A 23,347-nucleotide genomic window follows, 5' to 3' on the forward strand; every position below is an offset into this window, starting at 1 on the left:
ATGCACAGACCATTAGGCTGCCGCTTTTTTTCTTTTCTCTTTCTTTTTTCTTATCTTTGGGTGTTTTCTAGTAGTTGTAGACAGATGTATCAGCCAATATTTTGTTTAAAATTACACATTTGACCCGGGACCACAAAACCAGTCATAAGGATTTGTATATAATATAATATAAGCTTCCCGTTGATGTATGGATTGTTAGGATATAGTCATATTTGGCTGAGATACAACTTTTCGAAAATCTGTAATCTGAGGGTGCAAAAAAAAAGTCAAAAAAATTGAGAAAGTCGCCTTTAAAGTTACTAATGAAGTTCTTAGCAATGCATATAACTAATCAAAAATTAACTTTTGATATATTTATGATAGGAAATTTACAAAATATCTTCATGGAACAAGATCTTTACTTAATATCCTAATGATTTTTGGCATAAAAGAAAAATCTATCATTTTGATCCATACAGTGTATTGTTGGCTATTGCTGAAAATATACCCATGCTACTTATGACTGGTTTTGTGGTCCAGGGTCACATTTTTATTTTAAATTACTCATCAGCCAATACATTTTTCTGAAAGGTCGAAAATTAGAACCCTATAGCAACTAAACAGTAGCACCCATTCTCCATCTTCATTAGGTGGCTGTCTTTAGCCTGATTCAGATGGTAATTGATTTTCATGGGGACGTAAGTTATTTTCAGCACATAGGGGTTAGTCTGTGATTTTATTGCCATCCGAATCCAGAATGACTTTGTTTTTCTCCCACTACTCACGTAAAAATCCCTGGTCAAATTACCTACTGGTCTTTGACGAACACTCTAGTATTTTAATTGCCGTTTGAATCCACATCTCTGAGTTTACAAGATGGGATCAATTCAAAATTCACTGTTTAAATCCTTTTTGACCACTGCCATACAGTAACTGTTGCACTTTGCTTTAATTTGCATGAATATTTATTACTGAAATTGCTGAAAAGTATTTGCAAGAACCACATTTCATAACTGCTCCACCCCAGTGAGAGCTGTTAAGAACAAAAAGAAGAAAGAGAAGAAAAGCACATAAACATTTGAAATACAATTTTAAAATGTTTTATTTACAAATATATCAACAAAATATAAACCAATCAGCTTTGTGTTTACCTTATGTAAATAAGAGGTTGCATTAACGTATTTCTGCTAAACTCCACATTGTTAAGAGAAACAATGCAAGACAGTAAACCATTTAAATATAGCATGTCTGTTGTCCTATTTTAAAACAGGAGATTTAAATAATCAAATAATAGATAGGATATAATTACTTTTTGAATGTATTCTTATTATTCCAAACATATTACATTTTATTTATAATCATGTGACTGACCATGTGAGCTTATCTACTGTGAATAAATTGTTATCCGAATCAATAGGGTTTATCATTTATCACAGTTTATTTGTATAGCGCGTTTCACGATACAAATCCTTTTATATTAAGCAGTAGCTTATCAGTGGTGACTGTCAGTTAATGTTCATATGGCAGAAATGTAACGTCAATTAAAGACGTAATCAAACAGACGATGAACACTATTAACAGCAATTATTATATGTTGCAATCAAACTTATAGAAAAATTTTGTAGTTCTGTATGTTGTTTCAGGGTTGGCAGCATCTGATGTACTCTGAGGAGTTGGCATCATCTCTTCTCAGGTGTTCTGGATCTAGAGTGAAGCTTGCGTAAATCCTAGTTGAAAAGAGAGAAACAAATAGAGACATAATTAGCGTAGCTGCTGTTCCAACCAAGCAAAAAATTATTTGTTCAACCCAACCTAAGGAATAATAATGTGCATTTGATCAGATATAACTGCAGTACAAGATTATGAGATGCATTTTTTGAATGCTTGGCCAAATAGATGTTTCTTTAATATATTTTTAGATGGATTTTTAGTGTCTGAACCCTGAACGTAATCAGGAAGGCTATTCCAGAGTTTGGGAGCCAAATGTGACCCTGGACCACAAAACCAAACTTAAGTCAATGGGGTATATTTGTAGCAATAGCCAAAAATACATTATATGGTTCAAAATTATCCATTTTTCTTTTATGCCAAAAATTATTAGGATATTAAGTAAAAATCATGTTCCATGAAGATATTTTGTAAATTTCCTACCATAAATATATCAAAACTTAATTTTTGATTAGAAACATGCATTGCTAAGGACTTCATTTGGACAACTTTAAAGGTGATTTTCTCAATATTTAGATTTTTTTTGCACCTTCAAATTCCAGATTTTCAAATAGTTGTATCTCGGCCAATTATCGTCCGATTCGAATAAACCATACATCAATGGGAAGCTTATTTATTCAGCTTTCAGATTATGCATAAGACAATTTTGAAGATTTTACACTTAAGACTGGTTTTGTGGTCCAGGGTCACAAATGTGAAAAAGCTTTACCTCCTTTAGTGGACTTTGCTATCCTAGGTACTACCAAAAGTTCAGAGTTTTGCCACCTTAGGTAACATGATGGATTGTAAAATGGTAGTAGACTAGTTATGTACGCAGGAGCTAAACCATTAAGGGCCCTAATACTGTAGGTAAGTAATAATATTTTGCAATATCGCGTTCATTATCGCAGATGAATCGCCTTCGATAATGAACGCGATATTGCGTAGCTTGTCAGTGAACTACGGCTCTGTCTATTAAATGCCGCTCCATTTGAAAGCAGGTGATGGCGATTTAGCAGTAATCAGGGAACCGGCTTTACTGACGAAATGCGTGTGACATGCGATATATCGCATGCGATATATCGCCCAGCCCTAATATATATATATATATATATATATATATATATATATATATATATATATATATATATATATATATATATATATATAGATATATATATATATATGTATGTATGTATGTATGTATGTATGTTCTGGCCCGCCATCTAGTGGCGAAAAAGTTTTTTAGCCCGATGACAAACTTACTTGCCGACCCCTGATCTATAGTGTAGAACGCAGCACTAAGATCAAGTAAACCTAGCATTGAGGTGCAGCCTTGGTCTGACGCAAGAAGCAAGTCATTTGTAATTTTAACAAGTGCAGTTTCTGTGCTTTGATGGGGCCTGAAACCTGACAGAAATTCTTTATATATATATATATATATATATATATATATATATATATATATATATATATATATATATATATATATATATATATATATATATATATATATATATATATATATATATATTATTTAATTTTTTTGCAGGAAGGAGCACAATTGAGCAGACAACATTTTTTCTACAATTTTAGACATAAACGGAAGATTTGAAATGTGTCTGTAATTAGACAGTTCATTAGGATCTAGTTGTGGTTTCTTAATAAGAGGCTTAATAACCGCAAGCTTGAATGGTTTTGGGACATGACCTAAGATAATGACGAGTTAATAATATTAAGAAGCGGTTCTTCTGCTACAGGTAACAACTCTTTCAGGGTACAGGATCTAATAAACATGTTATGGGTTTAGATGCCGTGATAAGTTTATTTAGCTCTTCCTGTCATATACTGTTTTTCCATGCAATTCTAAAAACTTCCAAGTTAGTTTTTCTCCATTTGTGCTCAAGATTATGAGTTTCTTTCTTTAGAGAATGGGTATTACTGTTGTACCGTTTTTCGCTAACCTTTTTCAATCTGATGTGGGCAACAGCTTCTAATATATTAGGGAAGATAGTGCCCATGTTGCTAGTAATTTCGTCTAGTTCATGTGTATTTATTGGTACACAGACCAGTTGAGATAAATCAAGCAGGTTATTTATGAATCTGCCTTTAGTGGTTGGAACAATAGTTCTTCCTGGACGATAACAATACAAGGAAATGATCAGTAACATCATCACTTTGAGGTACGATATCTATATCAGTAAGATCGATTCCATGCGATATAATTAAATCTAGAGTTTGATTAAAATGATGAGTGGGCCTGGTGACATTTTCCTTGACTCCAAAAAAGTTTATTAGGACAGTAAACGTAAGTCCTGATGCATCATTTGTATTATCACCGTGAATGTTAAAATCTCTGACAATTATTGCTTTATCAACAGGAACCAATAGGTCTGAGAGGAAATCTGCAAATTCTTTTAGGAAATCTGTATACGGCCCTGGTGGTCTATACAAAGTAGCCAGAGCAAGAGATACAATAGATTTCTTTTGCATATCTGACAGTTTAACATTAAGCAGAAGTATTTCGAATGAGTTAAACCTGTATCCTGTTTTCTGAGTAACATTGAGAATATCACTACAGTATATACGTATTGTTGCAACACCGCCGCCAAGACCAGTTTGACAGGACTCAAGCTTATAACAGTAGCTTGGTGGAGTAGACTCATTTAGACCAATATAATTATTTGGTTTTAGCCAGGTTTCAGTCAAGCAGAGTCGATCAAATCTATTATCTGTGATAATTTCATTTACAGTAAATGCTTTGGGTGCGAGTGCTCTAATGTTTAGGAGCCCAAACTTTAAAAATCATTTTGGTTCATTTATTTTGCAATTCTCTGGTTTAATCACAATCAGATTTTTTCTAGATCGTGCATTACATTTATATTTTGACCTCACTATTCGGGGAACAGACACAGTCTTAATAGATTGGACAGCCCAAGTACTTCTATCATTTAAGTGGGTAGAACAAAAGTCATCATAGCAGTTATTTGAATATTTTGCTTACTAGTCATATGGAGCTTAGTGTCCTGGAGATGTTGTCCGACAGCAGTTCCGTTCTGACTCTGCTGGGGTGCAGGCCATCAGCGCGAAAAAGCCTAGGATGCTCCCAGAAAAGATTCCAATTATTAACAAAGCAGTTTGGCTTGCTTCTTCCGCTGCGGGTGCACCCAGGGTCCATGGTGTCCTGGCGCCGGAGTGAAGGACATCTCGGAAGATCGCGTCCTGGGTGCACGGGGCCTGTGCAGAGAAACACACGGAATAGAGGTGGTGGGAGTGTTAGTATAGCACTATAGTATGGTGTATTAAATTGATTTTAATTAACTTGACGGAGTGGAAGTGATCTCAGCTAGCTTTTGTCATGTAAATGTATTTTTACAGATATCTACATGAGATACCTTTTATTGAACAATTCTGTGTGGAAAAATAGAAAGGCAAGTGCTATAACAGTTTTTTTTTTTTTCATTTACTGTCAGCATTCTTCAAATTTATGATTTAAACAAATCATTCAATAGCCACACACACAAAAAAAAGGTTAATGCCACAAACATTGTAAACTTTAACCAAACCAGCTTTTACATCATCTGAAGTGTTAATTGTAGCCTGTGAAAAAAAGGGAAAAAAAACACAAGCACTCTGTGCATGGATGTCTGTCCATGTTGGATGCAGAGTTCTGTTCTTCTGCTGTTCACTTTAAATCCACACAGTACTGTCTTATTCACTGTGTACTGTAGGTAAAGTACAGTGCTAGAAGCAAAATTATTTTCTTTCTGATTTCTTGTCTCACACCAAATCGATTGCACTCTATGATGTAATTTTCGATAGACCATGTAGTGCATGAGCAAATCCAGTGAAGAGCATGCAAAATTGGATTGTTAGGCTTTAGTAGCACAGAACCACCTACTGGTCAAGAAATGTAAAAATAATAAATAAATAAATAAAAATAAATAAATAAATACATTTTGCTTATGTCTGAACTAAGTAACAAAATAATTGGTTGTGTTAGATTTGGTGCAGCGAAGTGAGATACAATACAGTTTTCTCATGTTGGCAATTTTATGTATCAGTCTTTTTGTCATAAAAATACTATTCTTAGTTTTTTTTTTTTTTTTTTTGAATCTGCTCCACACTTTTTTTTAACATAGCTTTTAACAGTTTTATTGTTGCATAGGGATTTGCTAGTGTTTTGAGTTTAGGTGGTCATCGAATGCATTTTGTATCAAAGCAAAGACTAAATAATCCTCAGTTTAGTCCACACTGCTATTGTGCTGACTGTCTTAAGAGTATTGAAAACATGTATTAAGTATTGTGTAAAGCACTTTACCAAGTGTAAAAATTCTCTTTGCCTGTAGCTTTTTACAGAACCTGCTTTCAATCATATTCCCCAGCTCAGCATACTGCAGGCCGATGAAATCCAGCACAGCTACTTGAGAATGCTAACAGGCTGCGGCCTCTGCGTTCACTCAGCCGCGCCTCACAGCGCAGCTCAGCGTTCAGGCCTATTCACTCTGACCTGAGGTGCAGTATGAAGCCCAGCAGAGCTCCATGCTGAGCCCCACTGTGCATCATCAAACAATGTGGATAACCTAAGCTGTGAGGAGCCATGCCTGCTTGTATTTGATATGATTGGAATAATGAGCCTTAGGGTGGAGCTCCGTGCTGGGGCCTGCTCTGTGTGATAAGAGCTGGAAATGGGCTTTGTTGTAGTTGCATGCTGTGCTCTGATAAAGATAGTGAAGTGCTGGTTTCTTTGCACGTTTTTACTTTCTCTTCACTTTAACTCCTCTATCTTGCAGACCTGTCCAAATACACATTTACCTGACTTTAAAGTCCTTGTAAACTCGAAGTTGCTGCCAACTATATTTCAGTTTAATGACGTATTTCCAACTGAAACAGAATATTGAATGTTATTTTAGCGCGCCTCCTCTCCATCTCTCACTTATAGCAAACTAAAGGTTGGAGAGGCCATGGTTAAGGATAAGACTGACGTCATCAGAGAAGGAATGTCATTTCAGAGTGGAAGCAAATATTCAGATTTTGATGACCAAGACAAATATGTTGTTGTTGTTGTTTTTAAATGAACTTGCATGGATTATTTTTCACCTCAATACTAGCAATGTGTGCTAACAAAGTATATAGAGTCAATTTTGAAGTACACGACTGTTTAAAAGTTTAAGGTCTGAAAGATTTTTATTTATTTATTTATTTATAGGTTACCTTTATTCAGCAAGGAAGCATTAAATTGAGGATATTTCGATTTCAAATAAATACTCTTATATCTATATCTTTTAATAATAATAAAAGGCTGAAATGTGTTATTCCTGTGCCACTATTTGAACCAACCGGAACCACAGTTTTGACACTTTTTGGTACAGGTATAGGGTACAGTGTGGTCCAAAAATTGTGAAAATGCTTTTTTTTTTTTTTTTTTTTTTTTTTTTTTTTATTAGTTATATTATAGCATTATCATTTAAAAAAATAAAAATAAATAAAAAAATAAAAAATAATAATTTGCTGCATAAATCGAAGCATGACGATCAATTTCACAAATTTACTTATTTGATAAGTGACTACGAAATAGTGCAGAATCTGAAATATTACTGTAATAATGTTACATATTTGTTTTATTTTAATGTCACTACAACCTTTTGTTTATTGCAGGATTAACTGAATAAAATCTCATATTTTCAGTGTGATTTCAGACTTTTGGATCCCACTGTAATTATGTCTGTACTACACACTGATCTTGTGTAGGAGAAAATGTTTCAACATTGCTTTTCCTTTAACTCTAGAGCAATCTGTACAGTAGTTGTGATTTTTCTTGTTCAAAAGTATTTTGTGTTTTTCTTGATCTCATAACAGTCCTTTGCTATTGCTGCTTCTCTCTCTCTGTGTGTCTCTGCTGGCCTCATTGTCTCTTTCATGTTGTATTTATTACTTGAGATTTTTTTTTTTTTCATTATTATCCTATTATCTCCTGAATGTGTTTTCTGACTCATGAGTGTGGGGTGGCAGATAAAAGCGGTAAGCCAATAATTAATGCTTCTGTGAACAGCAGGCTGAGGGTGAAACCCAGATGAAATACAAGAGCTAGAAAATTGAGTTAAAAGTAAGCTTATAGGAAACATGGATTTGTCCCCTCAGTACATACAGTATGTGCTTTTCTATCTGCGTGCACGTATTGTGTACACCTTTTCAGTCGGATATGCAGAAGATGCAGAGATGTGTATGTGTGTTTGTTTGTGGGAAGGATGTGGCCTCAACCGCTCAAGGTCAGCCCGGTGTTAAAGGCTCATTAACACATTCCTGCTGATCTTTGATCAGTATTGAGTGACATGTGTCCTCTCTGACCTCTTCGATTTGAACAGCACATGCTTGACCCTGGACCTGTGGTGAATGGCTATCTATATTGAGAATAAGACCAGTGAGCAATATTTGCTCATTGCAGGGATTAACATTTTTCATGACCCCTGTTACAGAGTGCTTAATTTTAATCCTGATTTAAAATAACATGCATGTAGTGCAATAACTATGATTTTTTCTTTCTTTCTTTTTTTTACATTCAAATAATCACAGTACATTACATTGCATTTTCACTTCACTTCATTATTCATTGCTTTATTTTATTGTTGGACGGACATAGAAGGGACACATTTAGCTGTGCTTTAGCTTTTTTCAGGCTTTCATACTGTATGTCTGAGCAAATTAATTGCAATCTAACTTTCTCTCTTAGTTACACACCCCTCTCTCACTACTTTTTGGAAAGTAAGACATTAGATATTCTATACCTCACACGTTCTCAACTTCTCACTCGGTGTCTCGGCTCAATAGCAGTGGCAGACATTAATTATGAGTTCGCCGTTTGAAAATAAAGTGATGCCTATAGGCAAAAAAGGCATGTGCGTTTTATATGCAGATCACAGATGAGAGCATGTGCAAATATTTAAATTACAGAAATGTACTGTATGTATCTGCTGACACCAGTAGTGATTGCTTGTGTCTTTGTGAATTGCACGGTGGAGCATTCATCATGAGTGGACATTCACCTCATTGTAATTTTGGGATTGTTGTTCTAGACAGGCTTTGCTAAATTATTCCTATGTGTCTGAGTATAATTATGCAACTACAAGAAGAGAAAGAGTCTAAGCAGAATAGTAGATAAGATATAAAAGCATAGGACAGATTCATCTCATGTATGCTGCTGCCACTGACACAGTGGCCTGTCCTGTTTGTTACAAATGAAATTGTCATGGGGGAGAATTATTATTATTATTACTATTATTATTTTTATTAGTAGAAGTAGTAATAGTAGTAATAGCATTAGTATTAATATTATCATAAAATTGCAAAATATAATTGCAAAACATTAATTTTGGACCTGTGTGTGAGGAAAGAGAGGCAGACTACAAAAAAAGGCTTTTAAATGAATGATGTGTTTATTTAAGCTTTCAGTAGAACAAAATTCAGAAAAATATTCTTAACTCCTTTTCTACATTATCTGTGCAGCTTTATTCATGAGCACCTCTTGCTTGTCCTCTCACAGTTATTTGATTTTGTTTCTCATTAAAAAGAAAGCAAAAACAAGAATCACTAATGAAGTGGAATGCCTCACGGCCATTGAAATTAAAAGTATCTCTGGACTCAAAGTTGCTTTGGAGTTTCACACGCATAGAGACCACAAAAAGATACAGAAGGAAGGATTCACTAAAAATAAATTGCACCCACTGATAGTTCCATTTAGTTTGCACGCACTATTTACAATGCATTTATCATCTATTTCACTAAAGGATTTATAAATTAATTAATCAGGTAGAAAATAACATGCACAAATAACATGCACAAAAATTGTGCTAAATGCAATTTACATCAGTCTTGTAGACTGGTTCTGAGCACTATCTAGAGATGTAGTTGACTGCTGTAGTACGGCATACTTGAGACTAATTATCGCTGAATGAATTACTGCTGTCATGGTCAACAGACTGTGTTCATAAACATATATAAATCGTTTCATTTACATTATTACTAATTTTTGATTAATCTGTAATAATGTAAAGTTTACCCTAAAAAGAATTCCAATTTCATGGCACCATTTGCTCTGAGTAAACAGTTATATTTGAACTATATATGAAAATATATAGCTTAAATAAGACAATAATAGACACGTAGATGATAAAAATAATGCAGTTGCCAATTTTAAAGAATTTAGTGTCATTATAATATGGATTGCATATGATTAGTGGAAAAGTTTTTGAGTTGAAATGCATGCATTGGCAAAAATTATTTAGTGAATTCACCCACATTCTTCTGGACAAAAAAACAGCTTTATATTTTCTGGTCACTGTTTAAAAAAAAAGATGTTTCCAAAATTGCATTTCCTTTCATCCAGAGTTGTTCTCAAATTTCTTTTTGTGCGTATAATCAGTATATTTTCATCCCATCCACATCCCACATTTTTGATAGGCACGGATAATGAGGGAAAAAGCTATAAACAGAAACAGGCTGAAAAATAATACTTTCATTATAGTTTAATGTGCTGGGGCTCTGGGGCTGTACTCAACCTCCAGAAGAAAACTAAAGATTATTAGCTGGGTACTCAACAAGATCAGACTTAAATGGTGTTCTGCTTCTCTACGGTTTGGGCTCTTGCCCTGCTTAAGTGTACAGTTGGTTGCTAAAATCCATATGTTGAAATGTTGATAAGATATTCACTTTGTCTGGATATATATATATATAATTATAGATATGCATAAAAATTGTTTTTGGGCTGCTGTGCATGTTTATGTATGTGTCAGCATTCATAGAATGTTGTGAGATTCATCCTGATTCTGTGTGAGTATCTACTGCATTTGTGTGTTTGACAATATTTGTATGGGTCTATATGCCCCAGTTCACACTTTGACCTATTCTAGATTTTGATGCATGCTTTTTGATCCACACTCCACAAAATACACAAGCACACAGACACTAGACCTTTGAATCTATATGAGTAGTTTTTATATTAATATAGTGATATTTACTATGCCCATACCTCTCTCTCTCTCTCTCTCTCTCTCTCTCTCTCTCTCATGCTCTCACGCATACATTTGTTTTCTTCTCTTTCACATCCTCTGACAGTAATGTACATTGCTAATGCACTGTATTTCCTTAGTTTCTTTGTTCAATAGCAGGTCATGTCTACTGTTGCATTACACTACTGTTGCATTACTACTACTTGCTGCATTACAACCCACTAGTTTTGTGTTTAGCTGGACCATTAACAAACATTAATTCCTCATTTGACCTGGGACCAGACTGCAACCGGTGTGAAATAAGAATGGCTCTGTGTAAAAGAAAAGATCTCTGCTAATGCTTAATTAATACACATAGTAAATAGGTCATCAACATTAATTTGTAGATTAAGCACTATTCTAGCAACATACCAGGAAAAAAAATGCAAATAGACAAATATAAAAATGTATTAAAACCAGAGACTTTAAGTTTAACCTCACATTTATGCATTTAAGCAGACACTTTTATCCAAAGGGACTTACAGTACACTCAGGCTAACATTTTTTACCTAACATGTGTTCCCTGGGAATTGAACCCACAACCTTTTGCGCTGCTAACACAATGCTCTACAAATGTGCCACAGGAACACATTCAGATGGAATTTCCATATCTATGTATATGCCAATTCCATTTGAATGCGAGCAAACTATTTAAAGTATAAGGTTTGAAAACATTTTCGTCCTAATTGCATTTTTTTCTAGAATGTGGCTACTTTATATATATATATATAGAGAGAGAGAGAGAGAGAGAGAGAGAGAGAGAGAGAGAGATAGATAGATAGATAGATAGATAGATAGATAGATAGATAGATAGATAGATAGATAGATAGATAGATAGATAGATCTCTGATTAGCTTATGTGCTTCTGCTGACATAACCCTATGCTACTGTTGACAAGTAGAAGATCTGTATGTTAAATGCTTGACAGCATGCGATTTTGTGCTTATTTTTTATATTTTCATGCCAAATCATTAGTGCACATGTCAAAGAAGCTTCTTAACCACCACATGCTTTACATCTAACTAAGAACATAAAATACATTAAGTCTTTCCCCTCTCTCTCAAAATAAAATTCAAAGTGGTTTATCAACTTTGTTAAGCAGCTTAGCTATAAAATTAGCATAGTTCCTGTCAGCTAAATAGCAGATCTCTTCAGTCCCTGAAGTGATTTGCTAGATATTTCCTTTTTTTTGAGAGAGAGTGAGCAAAAAGGGAAATTTGTGCTTAATGCTTTTATGAAAATAGCCATTTTAATTCATTTAATCTAATTCTACATGATTTTTTATTTATTTTTTCAAACTCTGAATCAAGTCTGAAAGACTTTAATTAGATGAATTAAGGAAGGATTGATTTGGATTATTAGAAACTGTGTCTCATTGACAATCAATACGTTTACATCACAATGGATTAAAATGAATCAAAGCAGATTGCTTGATGTTGGTGTGAGTGCTAAGTGGGCAAACTTATTTCATGGATAAACATTTCAAAAGGAAGAAGATCAGTGAATTAATTATGCAGCTGTGATTGTCAGATAAAAGTGAGATTGCTGTTTCAAGTTGTGTAATGAATTCTACTCCACTTCAGGGTTTATTCGTCAGTTAGTGCTGATAATGGCTCTGTCTCTCTCTTTCTCTCCTTCTGTTAGTGTGGATTTGGTTCATGCACAGCTGCGTGTGTGTGAAGGCCGCAGTCTTCCTGAGCTGGGTCTCGAGCAGGACAAGATCCAGATCAATGGCTGTGCCATTCAGTGCCGGGTCACTACAGAAGACCCCTCCCGTGGTTTTCAACCAGACACGGGTCGCATAGAGGTATGCCTGCTAAATGACATGCAGTTATGCAAATTACAGTAACATATTATTAATACAGGACTTGACAGATTGTGAAGTAACAGGAAACAAATGTGAAGCAACAAGAAACTAGAAACAAACCTGTGTTATTAGTCTATTCAATAGCATCTTAATTCATAATAAAATAAAGGTATTTCCTTTCCCTATAATTTAACGTTTTATAACCACTTTCATGCTTTTGGGAGCTTTTTTATAACTGTTTTTGTCCAGAAACCAAGAATTGAATCTAAAGCTACAATCCTGTTGTTTTATGATCTGGCCATTACAGTGGCTACACTCATTTATCTGGATTTCTCTTTGCACTCTGCATTCATACACACTAAAACACACACACAGAAACTCTCATACATTTTCAAAGAGGCTTTATTTTGATGAGTCATCGAGCAGTGAGCATTGATTGAAAGCGATTTTCAGGGAGTGCTCTTATTGAGTTGAAAGAGTAAACTAGGCCTCTGCATTGCTTGAATTGAAACAACATTCTGTTTCAGTGACAACATTTTAATGTTCCTGAGAAAACCATCACAAGAGCAGAACAAGCCCCATTTACCTGGGTTGGGTGCTGCTAAGTAACTGCACTTAGCTCTCATCTTACAAAGAAATCTGGCTTTGTATAATGCCATTTTAACTGTGGATGGACTAAAAAAACCTCAGCATGTTGGAACAGGGTACATGAGTAATAGGTAGTGATGCACCGAATATTTGGCAACCAAAATTATTTGGCCGAAAAAGCAAAAAGGCCGAATAATATGTACCGAACAATGATTAACGCGATCAAATAGAGTCACGCACTAATGCAGCGAACATGTCGGCAGTGTGAAAGTATTTAAAACTATCAGAAAAAGATGCAGAAATTACAAGCACGAAGCACTGACAGCGAGAGACTGTTTAGTGCTGCATCACGTCTCAGATGAGAAGAAGTGGTAGCTAATGCTGGTGGTTAGGTTACTGTATGATGATTGAAATTGCAAAATTAACTCAAACAATTAGTAAATAAACTGCAGAAAGTAATATTTTCTAATGCACGCACAAATTGCATGTATTCTGACAGCGCTGCACAAGCTCGCAGCACCAGGGTTTAAAGTCCAAAGTGCAAGGAAAATCTGCACTAAATTTGTTACTCGTCAGTAGCTCAGTAACATTTTTGTGAATTTTTTTTAAAGACATGTGACAATGTGATATGTGTGACAAACATCTTCCCAAATTCGTAATGAGAAACATTTATAAATCTGCATGCTGTTGCAATGAGCACTGAGATCTTCCTGCGGGTTTCTGCCAAAATAAAAGCAGAGAAATAGCAACAACTCCATGGACATTCATAAATGATAGTATTGTAATTATACTGTCGTTCTGTAAAATAAAATTAAAAAAGTAATACAATAATAATGATAATACTAATTAACCTACAACAGCTCTATTAATACATGTATTATAACATTCACACATAGTGTTCAAATTGGTATCTGTAATATATACTAATGCTTTAAAAGAAGTCTCTTCTGCTCAGCAAGGCTGCCTTTATTTGTACAGTAAAAAATGCATGCCTGATTCAAGTCTAAAAAATGCCCCAAAAATATTATTTTACTTATCAATTTTAAGTTAAATTGTGCTTTGATGGTATAATGTCTGCTAAAATGTTGAAAAAAAAAATGTTCAGTGTTAAGTAAATATTTTTATATTGTTGTTTTGTAATTGATTTTTTTATTATTATTTGAAAAGCAGGACAGAACAGTAAAAAGCACATTTTGGCAATTTAATTAATGCTATGGTGAAAAAAAAGAAATAAAAAAAAGGCAAAATAGTCCTATATGGGGGAAAAATGAGAAAAACCATGTTCGGTATTCGGCCTTTAGCCCAGTGTTTCATTTTATTCAGCTTCGGCCAAGAATTTCAGTGCATCCCTAGTAATAGACCTTAATTACTTAAGCCTTGACTTGAGGATTTTATGCTGCACTCAAATGCTGTTCGGACCAAACACTTGTATTCAACACACACACACACACACATTTTAGTCCTAAAAATGTCATTTGGACCTTTAAAATACAGTATTGTCATCATGCAGGTCATGATGACAGAATTTTTTTTTTTTTTTTATGGAGCTACTAAAAGCCAACCAAACCATGTTCCTGGGTATTTTATTTTGACTTTTAAATACAAATCAATAAAACCCATCTTTCATCATTGTCAGAACAAACAGAATTTAATTTATTCATTTTTTTTTTAATGGCTAGCTGTGTAAACTGTGATTGCATTATGACTTCAAAATATGATGCCTAAAGATTCCCAACCCAAGATAAAACATTAAGTGTTATAAAAATTGCTTTGACATTAGGTGATATAACCATACATTTCATATTTCATCTTCATATTTTAGCTCTGAATTGGATACTATGTGACATATCAAAATAGCATTAGTAAAAGTTTAGGAAGTGAGACCAGAGTGCCTGTGGAAACACTCTGTCTTGCGCTCATCTGTTTCACAGTACTTCTTACATCTTTCCTGCCTGAAATCTTTACATTATCTTCACTTTATTTTGTTTCTGTCTTTAGCCTGGTGTAATAACAGATACCTGAGTCTCATGGGGTGCTTGAGTTTGCCTGTCTCAACCAAAAACTGATGTTTTTTTCTACTTTTTTTCTTTAGTTCCAATAGCTGCACAAGTGTTTTGAAAGGGAAAAAAAGCTGTTGCAGTTTAAAATTCCAGGTTTGCTGTGCTTGTTTGTAGGACTGCAGAATTTGGCCAAAGTTAGATGTGTGAAATACATCTGTTTATCCTAATTTTAAAAATAATAATGATAAACAATACTAGATGCTATACTTTGACTTTTTTATCACTGTCTTTCTTTCTTAAATGACAAAAAGAAATTTGGACATTCTCTCCAGCATCGCATGGGGGAAAACAGGGTTGAAACTATGTGGAGATGAGTGCATGATGACAATTTTAATTATTGTATTAATGTGTCCTATATTTGTAACTTACAACTATCCATCCTCTCCTTGCTGGGGGCTCAGCGAACATATATGTAGTACAGCCATGGAATGTGTGTACCTAAAAAAATAAACTGTTAAAAATGCATGGCAAAACATAATACATCCTAGGCTGGATGAATAAGTCATGGCTTGAGTGCTCCAGAGAGGTAGAAGAGATGCACAGAGGGAGGAAAGAAAGAAAAAGCTCAGCGAGAAAGAGCTTAAAATGTCTGGCCCAGCAAGAGATCATAGCATTTTAGTTGAGCGAGAGAAGGTGAAGAAAATGAAAGAATGACTCCCTGAGCACAGAAATGCACACAGTCCTTCTGAGAAACAGTGGGACACAGAAAGAGATGGGGACAGTTAAATTAAAATGCCGTTGACAGTAGATTTCTCTTTGCTTGGCTTTTGGAGACTGTCTACTCACACTTTATATTCTTAGGAGTTGAATTTACTTGCTAATTTGAGAAACTTGTTTCATCAAATTTAGTAATGACATCACTGAAAACTTGTTTTGTTAAGTTCACCTAATGTGGTCTTCTAAAAGAGTCAACTTAATCATTTAATTAAAGCTGTTTTATTGTAGGTAGATTCAGTTAATTGTTTCTGCTTAATCATTTCAGTTGATTCACTCTCATTAACTAAATTATAGTCATCATATTAATGGCTCAGTCAAACATGATAAAGTTACCCAATATTTATGTATGCCTAAAGCTAATTTTTAAGGAGCAAAATGACTTCAAACTGTTTCCAACTTTGTTCAAAGGGGAACTCTAATCACCCTAATGGTGACTCTGTATGTCTAGGTAAAAAAGGGGGTATTATAAAGTGCAAAAACTTCTATTAATTCTTAAAAACAACTATGTTTCCCTAAATTCCTACCCTTTTTCAAGCATGCATAATTTAATTATTAAAGCGCACAGGCTTATGTGTATTCCCCCCAGCTAAAGTGCTCAGTAGCAGACACAACAATACCAAGTTCATTGCCAAGCCCTAGTGTTATTAAGGATTCATCATTCAGTCTAATTAGCTGAACCAAAAAAAAATTGTATTACACACTACGGCCAGTCAGGTCATTAAGAGAGTGTTATTTTGCAGTTTATCACATTTTATCACTTTTTAATTTTATGATTGATTTATCCAAATACTTTGTCCCCCGCCCCCTTCTTTCTCTTTATTTATTATTATTATTATTATTATTATTATTATTATTATTATTATTATTATTATTTATTTATTTATTTATTTATTTTTTATTTTCCCCTACCTCCTCTTGTACTGCTTGTATCAGATTATTTATTTATTTAAGAATTTTTAAAGGTAACAAGACAAAAATTATAGCTCTCAAATTCCCAGTCACAATAGTCACTTTTAAAGGGGTCATATGATGCAGTTTAAATTTTTTCTTTCTTTTTGGAGTGTTACAAACTCTTGGTGCATAAAAAAGATCTGTAAAGTTGCAAAGACTAAAGTCTCAAATCCAAAGAGATATTCTTTATAAAAGTTAAGAGTCAACCACGGACTCCTAAAATGGCTCGTTTAAACACGCCCCCACATATCTACGTCACGATGTGGGAAGATTTGCATAACACCGCCCAAATGTTCACGCAAAGAAAGAAGACGTAACTTTTATTCTCACTGTTGCTGGGGCTGCCATGTTGTGGAGACGCTGTGTGTTTCCTTGTGATAGCGAAACTTTGTTTGGTTGGACACAACTAGAAATCAGTGGTTTAGTTGTATTTACAACACTGTTGTATTCAACCCAAATATTCAGATGTGTGCAGTGCTTTTTACAGAGGACGAGGACTGTTTCCTGTGAGAGTAGCCTACAATGGCAGTGTCTGTTTCTATAAAGTGGGGCAGTTCCAACTTTGCAAGGACAGTCTGGCGCTTCTGACTCACAGTCTGTAAGTACGTTTTTATATGTAAAGGATTTGCTAATGATGATTCAAATGCGAGTTTTGAGCAGTGTAGAGTAGAGCTTGTTGTTTGTCTTTTCTTCGATCACAAATGCAGACATGGTTTTATGATTACGCAGCGCGATACACAACGCAATGCATAAAAAGACAGTATAAGTCATTATACTCAGTAATTTTGTCCCCACTAGATCCATCAAATGCCTCGTTTATAATAGGTTATATTGTTTTTGTCTTGTCACGCTGGGACACGGCATCACATTATGGTAAGGCAGCATTTCCCAATCCCAGTCCTCATGCCCCCCGTCTCCCGCCCCCGCTCTGCATATTTTGTATGTATATCTTATCACGTATGACGTTTGTTATTCGACCGTAAGTGCCCTTGCGAAGTGGACATCACCGGATATTCCGCCATGATTCCAGTTCGAAACGATTGTATATGTTCCATTCAAAGGGCATTAAGGTGTGCGAGACGTGAATTTAAATTTACATTTATTTACAAAGGTATATGATGTCACACTCCTCTGTGTATGAAGACACTGCAGGCAGCAGCACAGCGCAAATCCATGAATGAATGTTCGGAAGTGAAGTCAACAGATTTCCCCTGCTTAGGGAGTAGGGAGCAATGAACATGGTGCAGGGATCATATCAATTCAGAACGCAGTTAATGCACATAGCTCTCTTCTAATGAGCTGATTGTATAAATCAGGTGTCAAGTCAAGTCAACTTTATTTATATAGCGCTTTTAACAATACAGATTGCAATATAAGCAACTGTAACATTAATCATTAATTAGGAAAATGTTGTGTCAGTAATACAAATTGACAACAGTAAACACTCATTTTTCAGTTAAAGGCAGTTCATCATTGAATTCAGTGATGTCATCATCCAGCTCAGTTCAGTTTAAACACTTTCTGTGCAATCAAATCAACAATATCACTGGAAATGAAGTGTCCCCAACTAAGCAAGCCAGAGGCGACAGCGGCAAGGAACCAAAACTCCATCAGTGACAGAATGGAGAAAAAACCTTGGGAGAAACAAGGCTCAGTCGGGGGCCCAGTTCTCCTCTGGCCAGACAAAACCAGCAGTTCAATTCTAGGCTGCAACAAAGTCACATTGTGCAGAGGACTCAACTAGTTCCTGTTTCTTAGGTGTGAGAGACATGCAAAATATGCAGAGCAGGGAAGCACAAGGACTTGGATTGGGAACCGCTGTGGTAAGGGGCATAACATTTCCATCACACGTTTGAGGCATTCAGCCAATCACAATGCACTGGATTGCTGGGCAATTAGCCTACAACTCACTTTTCAGAACTATGAGCTTTGTAAAAATTGATGCGTTTCAGAAAGGTGGGGCAAATACACAAAATAATGTTATTTTTAGCAACGTCATATGACCCCTTAAGCATGCCAGATTATGTGCTTGTTTATTATGGGTTTTGTTTTGTTTTAAGAAATAATACATTTTCCATGATCTGCCAAGAGAAGAGTCTAAAGATGACAGGAATAGAGTGTGTAAAGAGGAAAGAGAGGGACATATGTGTGATTGAGTGAATAGGGTATTGTTCTGTGCAGTATATGGAAAGAGAAGGAGAGAGCAGGGTAGAGGGAGGTATGTAAATCCATGGATGTGCAGGGTGGAGGAGAGAGGCAAATGCAGACAGTGGCAGACAGTGATGTATTAGGGACATGTTGATGGAAAGATCAATGGATAAGAGATATGAACTCCGTTCACACAGTCAGTGTTTTGGATTGCGACAGTCAGCTAGTTGACAACTGTATGAGTTCTACTCCTACAGCACATATCATCCAAACATGCTCTGTGATTAAAGAACCAAACTAATTTTATTTATTTATTTTTTTTCATAACTGAACTGTTTATGAATAGTTTTAGCTGTCTGATCATGAATGGCAATGGTTTTCTGCTGCAACGTGAACAGACACTGTGAATCGTGCCCTGCCTGCGTGAGACCATCACATGCACATTCACACACTCACACGCACGTCCGCTTCCTCATGCAATCAGAATAGATTGAATTCCTCTCTCAATCACATATCTTTCTGTCTCTCCCTCACTATACTCCTCCTCCTCACCCCATCAGCCTTTTTCTCTCAGCGGGGATGAAACGCTACCTTACAGAGCATGTGAAATGCAAAAAATAACATCCGTTTACACAGACAAACTCTCAGTCGTGATATTAAAACAATGTGTGGGCGACACACTCTGAGCACAGACTCCCAGCTTATGTTTTATTATGCACATACAGAGGGATCCAAAAGTTTGATATCATATTGAAAATCTGAGGGTATTTCCCATTTAAACCTTGAAATGAACAAAGTTGTAGTATTTAAAATGAAGACGCATTACAATATAAAATAAAGAGTATATGATTTTTCACGGTTTCTAGGTCACTAATCAAGTATAAATAAAGTTGCAACATTGTGACTCTTTGTACAGACAGCCAGATGTTCTTGCAATAAAGCTCCAGATGCACTTTAGATAGCCTCAAATCATGAGATCATCTGGTTTTGCACAAATTTATGGATTTAAAGTTAAATACTAAGACATTATGTTAATGTTTAAACTTTTCACTCAACTTTTCATGATGACAGTATATTTTGTAGATGTTCAAAGGCATATTCAATAGATCATACTGTACTGTACCCAACTGTGCGTACATTATATGCACATGCTCAGCTCATAATTCAGCCAACTGCAATTATTATGCAGAGCTGGTACACACAGAATAATATATTCACAGATACTGTACAAGCATCATGCATGTGCTTAGAGGGCTTTGGTTGTGTTGTTAACCCTCAAGCAGGAAGATAAAAAAGGATTAGAAAATAAATGCTGTTTTCCAAAACATTAGGAGTCAGGTAAGGAGGGAAAACATTTTTAAATTTTCCTTCAATATACCACTTTTATTTAAATTTTTACAGCTCGCATCTCCCATCAAAATAAAATGCAGCAGATTCCATTGAAGGGTTAAAGTGAAAACACAAAGATGCCCATATTAGCATTCATGCAGCAGTTATACATCAAAGAGGCCTTGCCGAGATAGAGGGCGAAAAACATAGGGTGAGAGCATGTTTGATCATGTGATAAACATTTAGCTTCCTACTGAGAGGCTTCCTGAGAAGAAGTATTGTCATTAATGACAGCATTATAATTATTCTCCTCATCAATGCAGTATTAGTGCTTGATTGTTATCTTGATTAAGTCATAGTCTTCATCATCAACATCATTATTGTTATCATCAGCTCCATCGTGTGGTCTTAGTTGTTTAATAATGCAAATACACATACACATGCATGCAGACATAAAGAAGAGGCTCAGGGCTGAGGTTTGGGGTCGGGATGAAATTGTTTATCACGGTGGTTGGTCAAAGAGGACAGTGGAATCACTTAGACCACACAGAAATGAATAATGCACAAACACACATCTCTCTAATGCAGTTCTTTCATCAATGCTGAAAGCTCAGTACAGGATCTGCAGTGGTCCCAAAAAGTATTTGGACACTTAAGACACACATTAGAATGTTATGTAACAAAATATCATACAACATTTATTTTTAATGTAGCACCAACAGACTTTCAAATAAAACATTTTACAAAAGCTGCAAAGTTTAAGGTTGGTAAAATTTTTAAAATACTTGTATTTAGCTAGGATCCATTAAATTGGTCAAATTTTACAGCATTTGGAAGCAACTGATTTCAACATTGATGATAATAAAAATAAATGTTACTTGATTACCAAAGTTAGCATATTAGAATTAATTTTGTAGGATCATGTGATACCAATGACTGCAGTAATGGCTGCTGAATATTCAGCTTTGCCATCACAGGAATAAAATGTATTTTAAAATATGTGAAAATAGAAAACAGCTATTTTACATTGTTGTCCTATTTTAATGTTTTAGTATTTCAGTATTTAAAATATGTGTTTTTTTTTTTTTGTTTGTTTTTTTTATACATATTTTGATTAAAGTAATTCACAAGGGACTTCACTTTCTTCACATTGCAGGTCTACTTTTCCCTCATCTCTTTGCTTTTCAGTCTATCCGCAGTAAAAACAGCAAGGAAAGATGATAAATTTTTATGAGAGAGAGACTGGTACTAAGAGGGCTGAGGGGAATGGATTGAGATATAGAGATGTACAGAGAGAAGACATGTCTTGATGTCTTCACTGCTTAATGTATCCCATTCTTTCTGTATACAGCGTCTTTCCTGCAGAACCAAGGAGGTCTCGTTTGCTCACAGACACTCACTCACAGACCTCCCACACTAAACTGCAGCGCCACCATAATTAATTCAGTAGAGATCTGATAACTGTACTGTAAAAAAAAATTACTGTAGAATTTACAGGATTTTACTGGCAAAAAAGTTGCCAATAAAATCCTGTAAAAATTGTTAATTGCTGTAAAATGGATTACAGTATATTACTGCAAAGCAAATTACAGTTAATTGATGCATGTGAAATACAGTCATTTGTATTATTTGTACAGTAACATTTAAACTTGTAGTTTATTTTACAGCAATATTTTGTAATTTCACTAAAGTACAGTATTTACCTGGCAACAAAAGTTGCCAATGAAATCCTGTAAATATATTTTACAGCATTTTTTTTTGTAATTTCAATAAATTACAGTATTTACCTGGCAACTAAAGTTGCCAATAAAATCCTGTAAATACCCCTAAATCCAAGATGATGTTGTAATAATTTAACAATGAAAATACTGTAAAGAATAATTTTAACTGTAAACTGTAAAATACTGATAAAAATGCATTATCATGAGCTATCTTAATACATTTACAACTAAATAAAAAATAACAAAATAAAATAAAAAAAAAGTTGATGTTGCAAATAAGTATTTATTAAAACTGGCAGAAAGATATTGCAAAGCTTTTACTGGTAAAATAAAATTTTCAGTCTTTCAATAGTTAAAATCTTATAATAAAAATAACAGCATCACAAAATAACTACAAATATCTGGTAAAAAAAAAAAAAAAAAGCCATATTTTGAGTAGGTCAATCAACAGAATTTTTATGATTTTGGTAAAGAAATTTTTTTTTTTTTAAAAGTTTTAAAGAAAAGGATTAAAATAAAATGCTGGAATCAACATTAAATAACAAATTCTGTTGTTTGAGCTTATGTTCTATTAAATTGAGAATATTCATGCAAAAGACAATTTAATAAATACATACTGAAAGTCCATCAACTTTCTGAGATGAGCACACACATGAGGGTTGTCCCTCTTCTCTGAGACCTTTCCACTTGTTTTGCCTCTATGTATCCATCTACATCTGCACATAAAAACAAGCAGAAGCTTCAGAATAAAGTTAAGTATTGAATGAAACTAGCTCAATAAAAATAAATGTAAAAATGCCACTTATACAATATAATCAGCATTTACCAGTACTTAAAGGGTTACTCCACCCCAAAATGAAAATCTTGCTATTAATCACTTACCCCATATTGTTCCAAACCCGTAAAAGCCTTGTTCATCATCAGAACACAATTTAAGATACTTTGGATGTCTTTTATGTCTTTTACTCAACCCCATAATGAAAATTTAGTCATTAATCACTTACCCCCATGTCGTTCCAAACCCATAAAAGCTCAGTTCGTCTTTAGAACACAATTTAAGATATTTTGGATGAGAACCGGGAGGCTTGTGACTGTCCCATTGACTGCCAAGTAAATACCACTGCCAAGGTACAGAAAAGTATGAAAGACATCGTCAGAATAGTCCATCTGCCATCAGTGGTTCAAACATAAAGTTATGAAGCAATGAGAATACTTTTGTATTCAACAATTCGTCTCCTCTGCGTCAGCAGTGCACCATTTTGGAGAGTATCCGCTGGACACAAACTGCATATGCTG

The 23,347-nt window shown here is 34.8% G+C and overlaps 1 protein-coding gene across 1 annotated transcript in view; it reads left to right on the forward strand.

The window, feature by feature from the left end:
* Positions 1-23,347, forward strand: part of LOC109112177 (pyruvate carboxylase, mitochondrial-like) — a 171,981-nt gene that overhangs the window by 33,891 nt on the left and 114,743 nt on the right. Inside the window, exon 9 of the mRNA XM_042728344.1 lies at positions 12,375-12,537. Coding sequence (XP_042584278.1) covers positions 12,375-12,537 — 163 coding nt within the window. The remainder of the gene's footprint in view (positions 1-12,374; positions 12,538-23,347) is intronic.

The sequence above is a fragment of the Cyprinus carpio genome, chromosome B7 (genome assembly GCF_018340385.1).
Source record: "Cyprinus carpio isolate SPL01 chromosome B7, ASM1834038v1, whole genome shotgun sequence".
Taxonomy (NCBI): domain Eukaryota; kingdom Metazoa; phylum Chordata; class Actinopteri; order Cypriniformes; family Cyprinidae; genus Cyprinus; species Cyprinus carpio.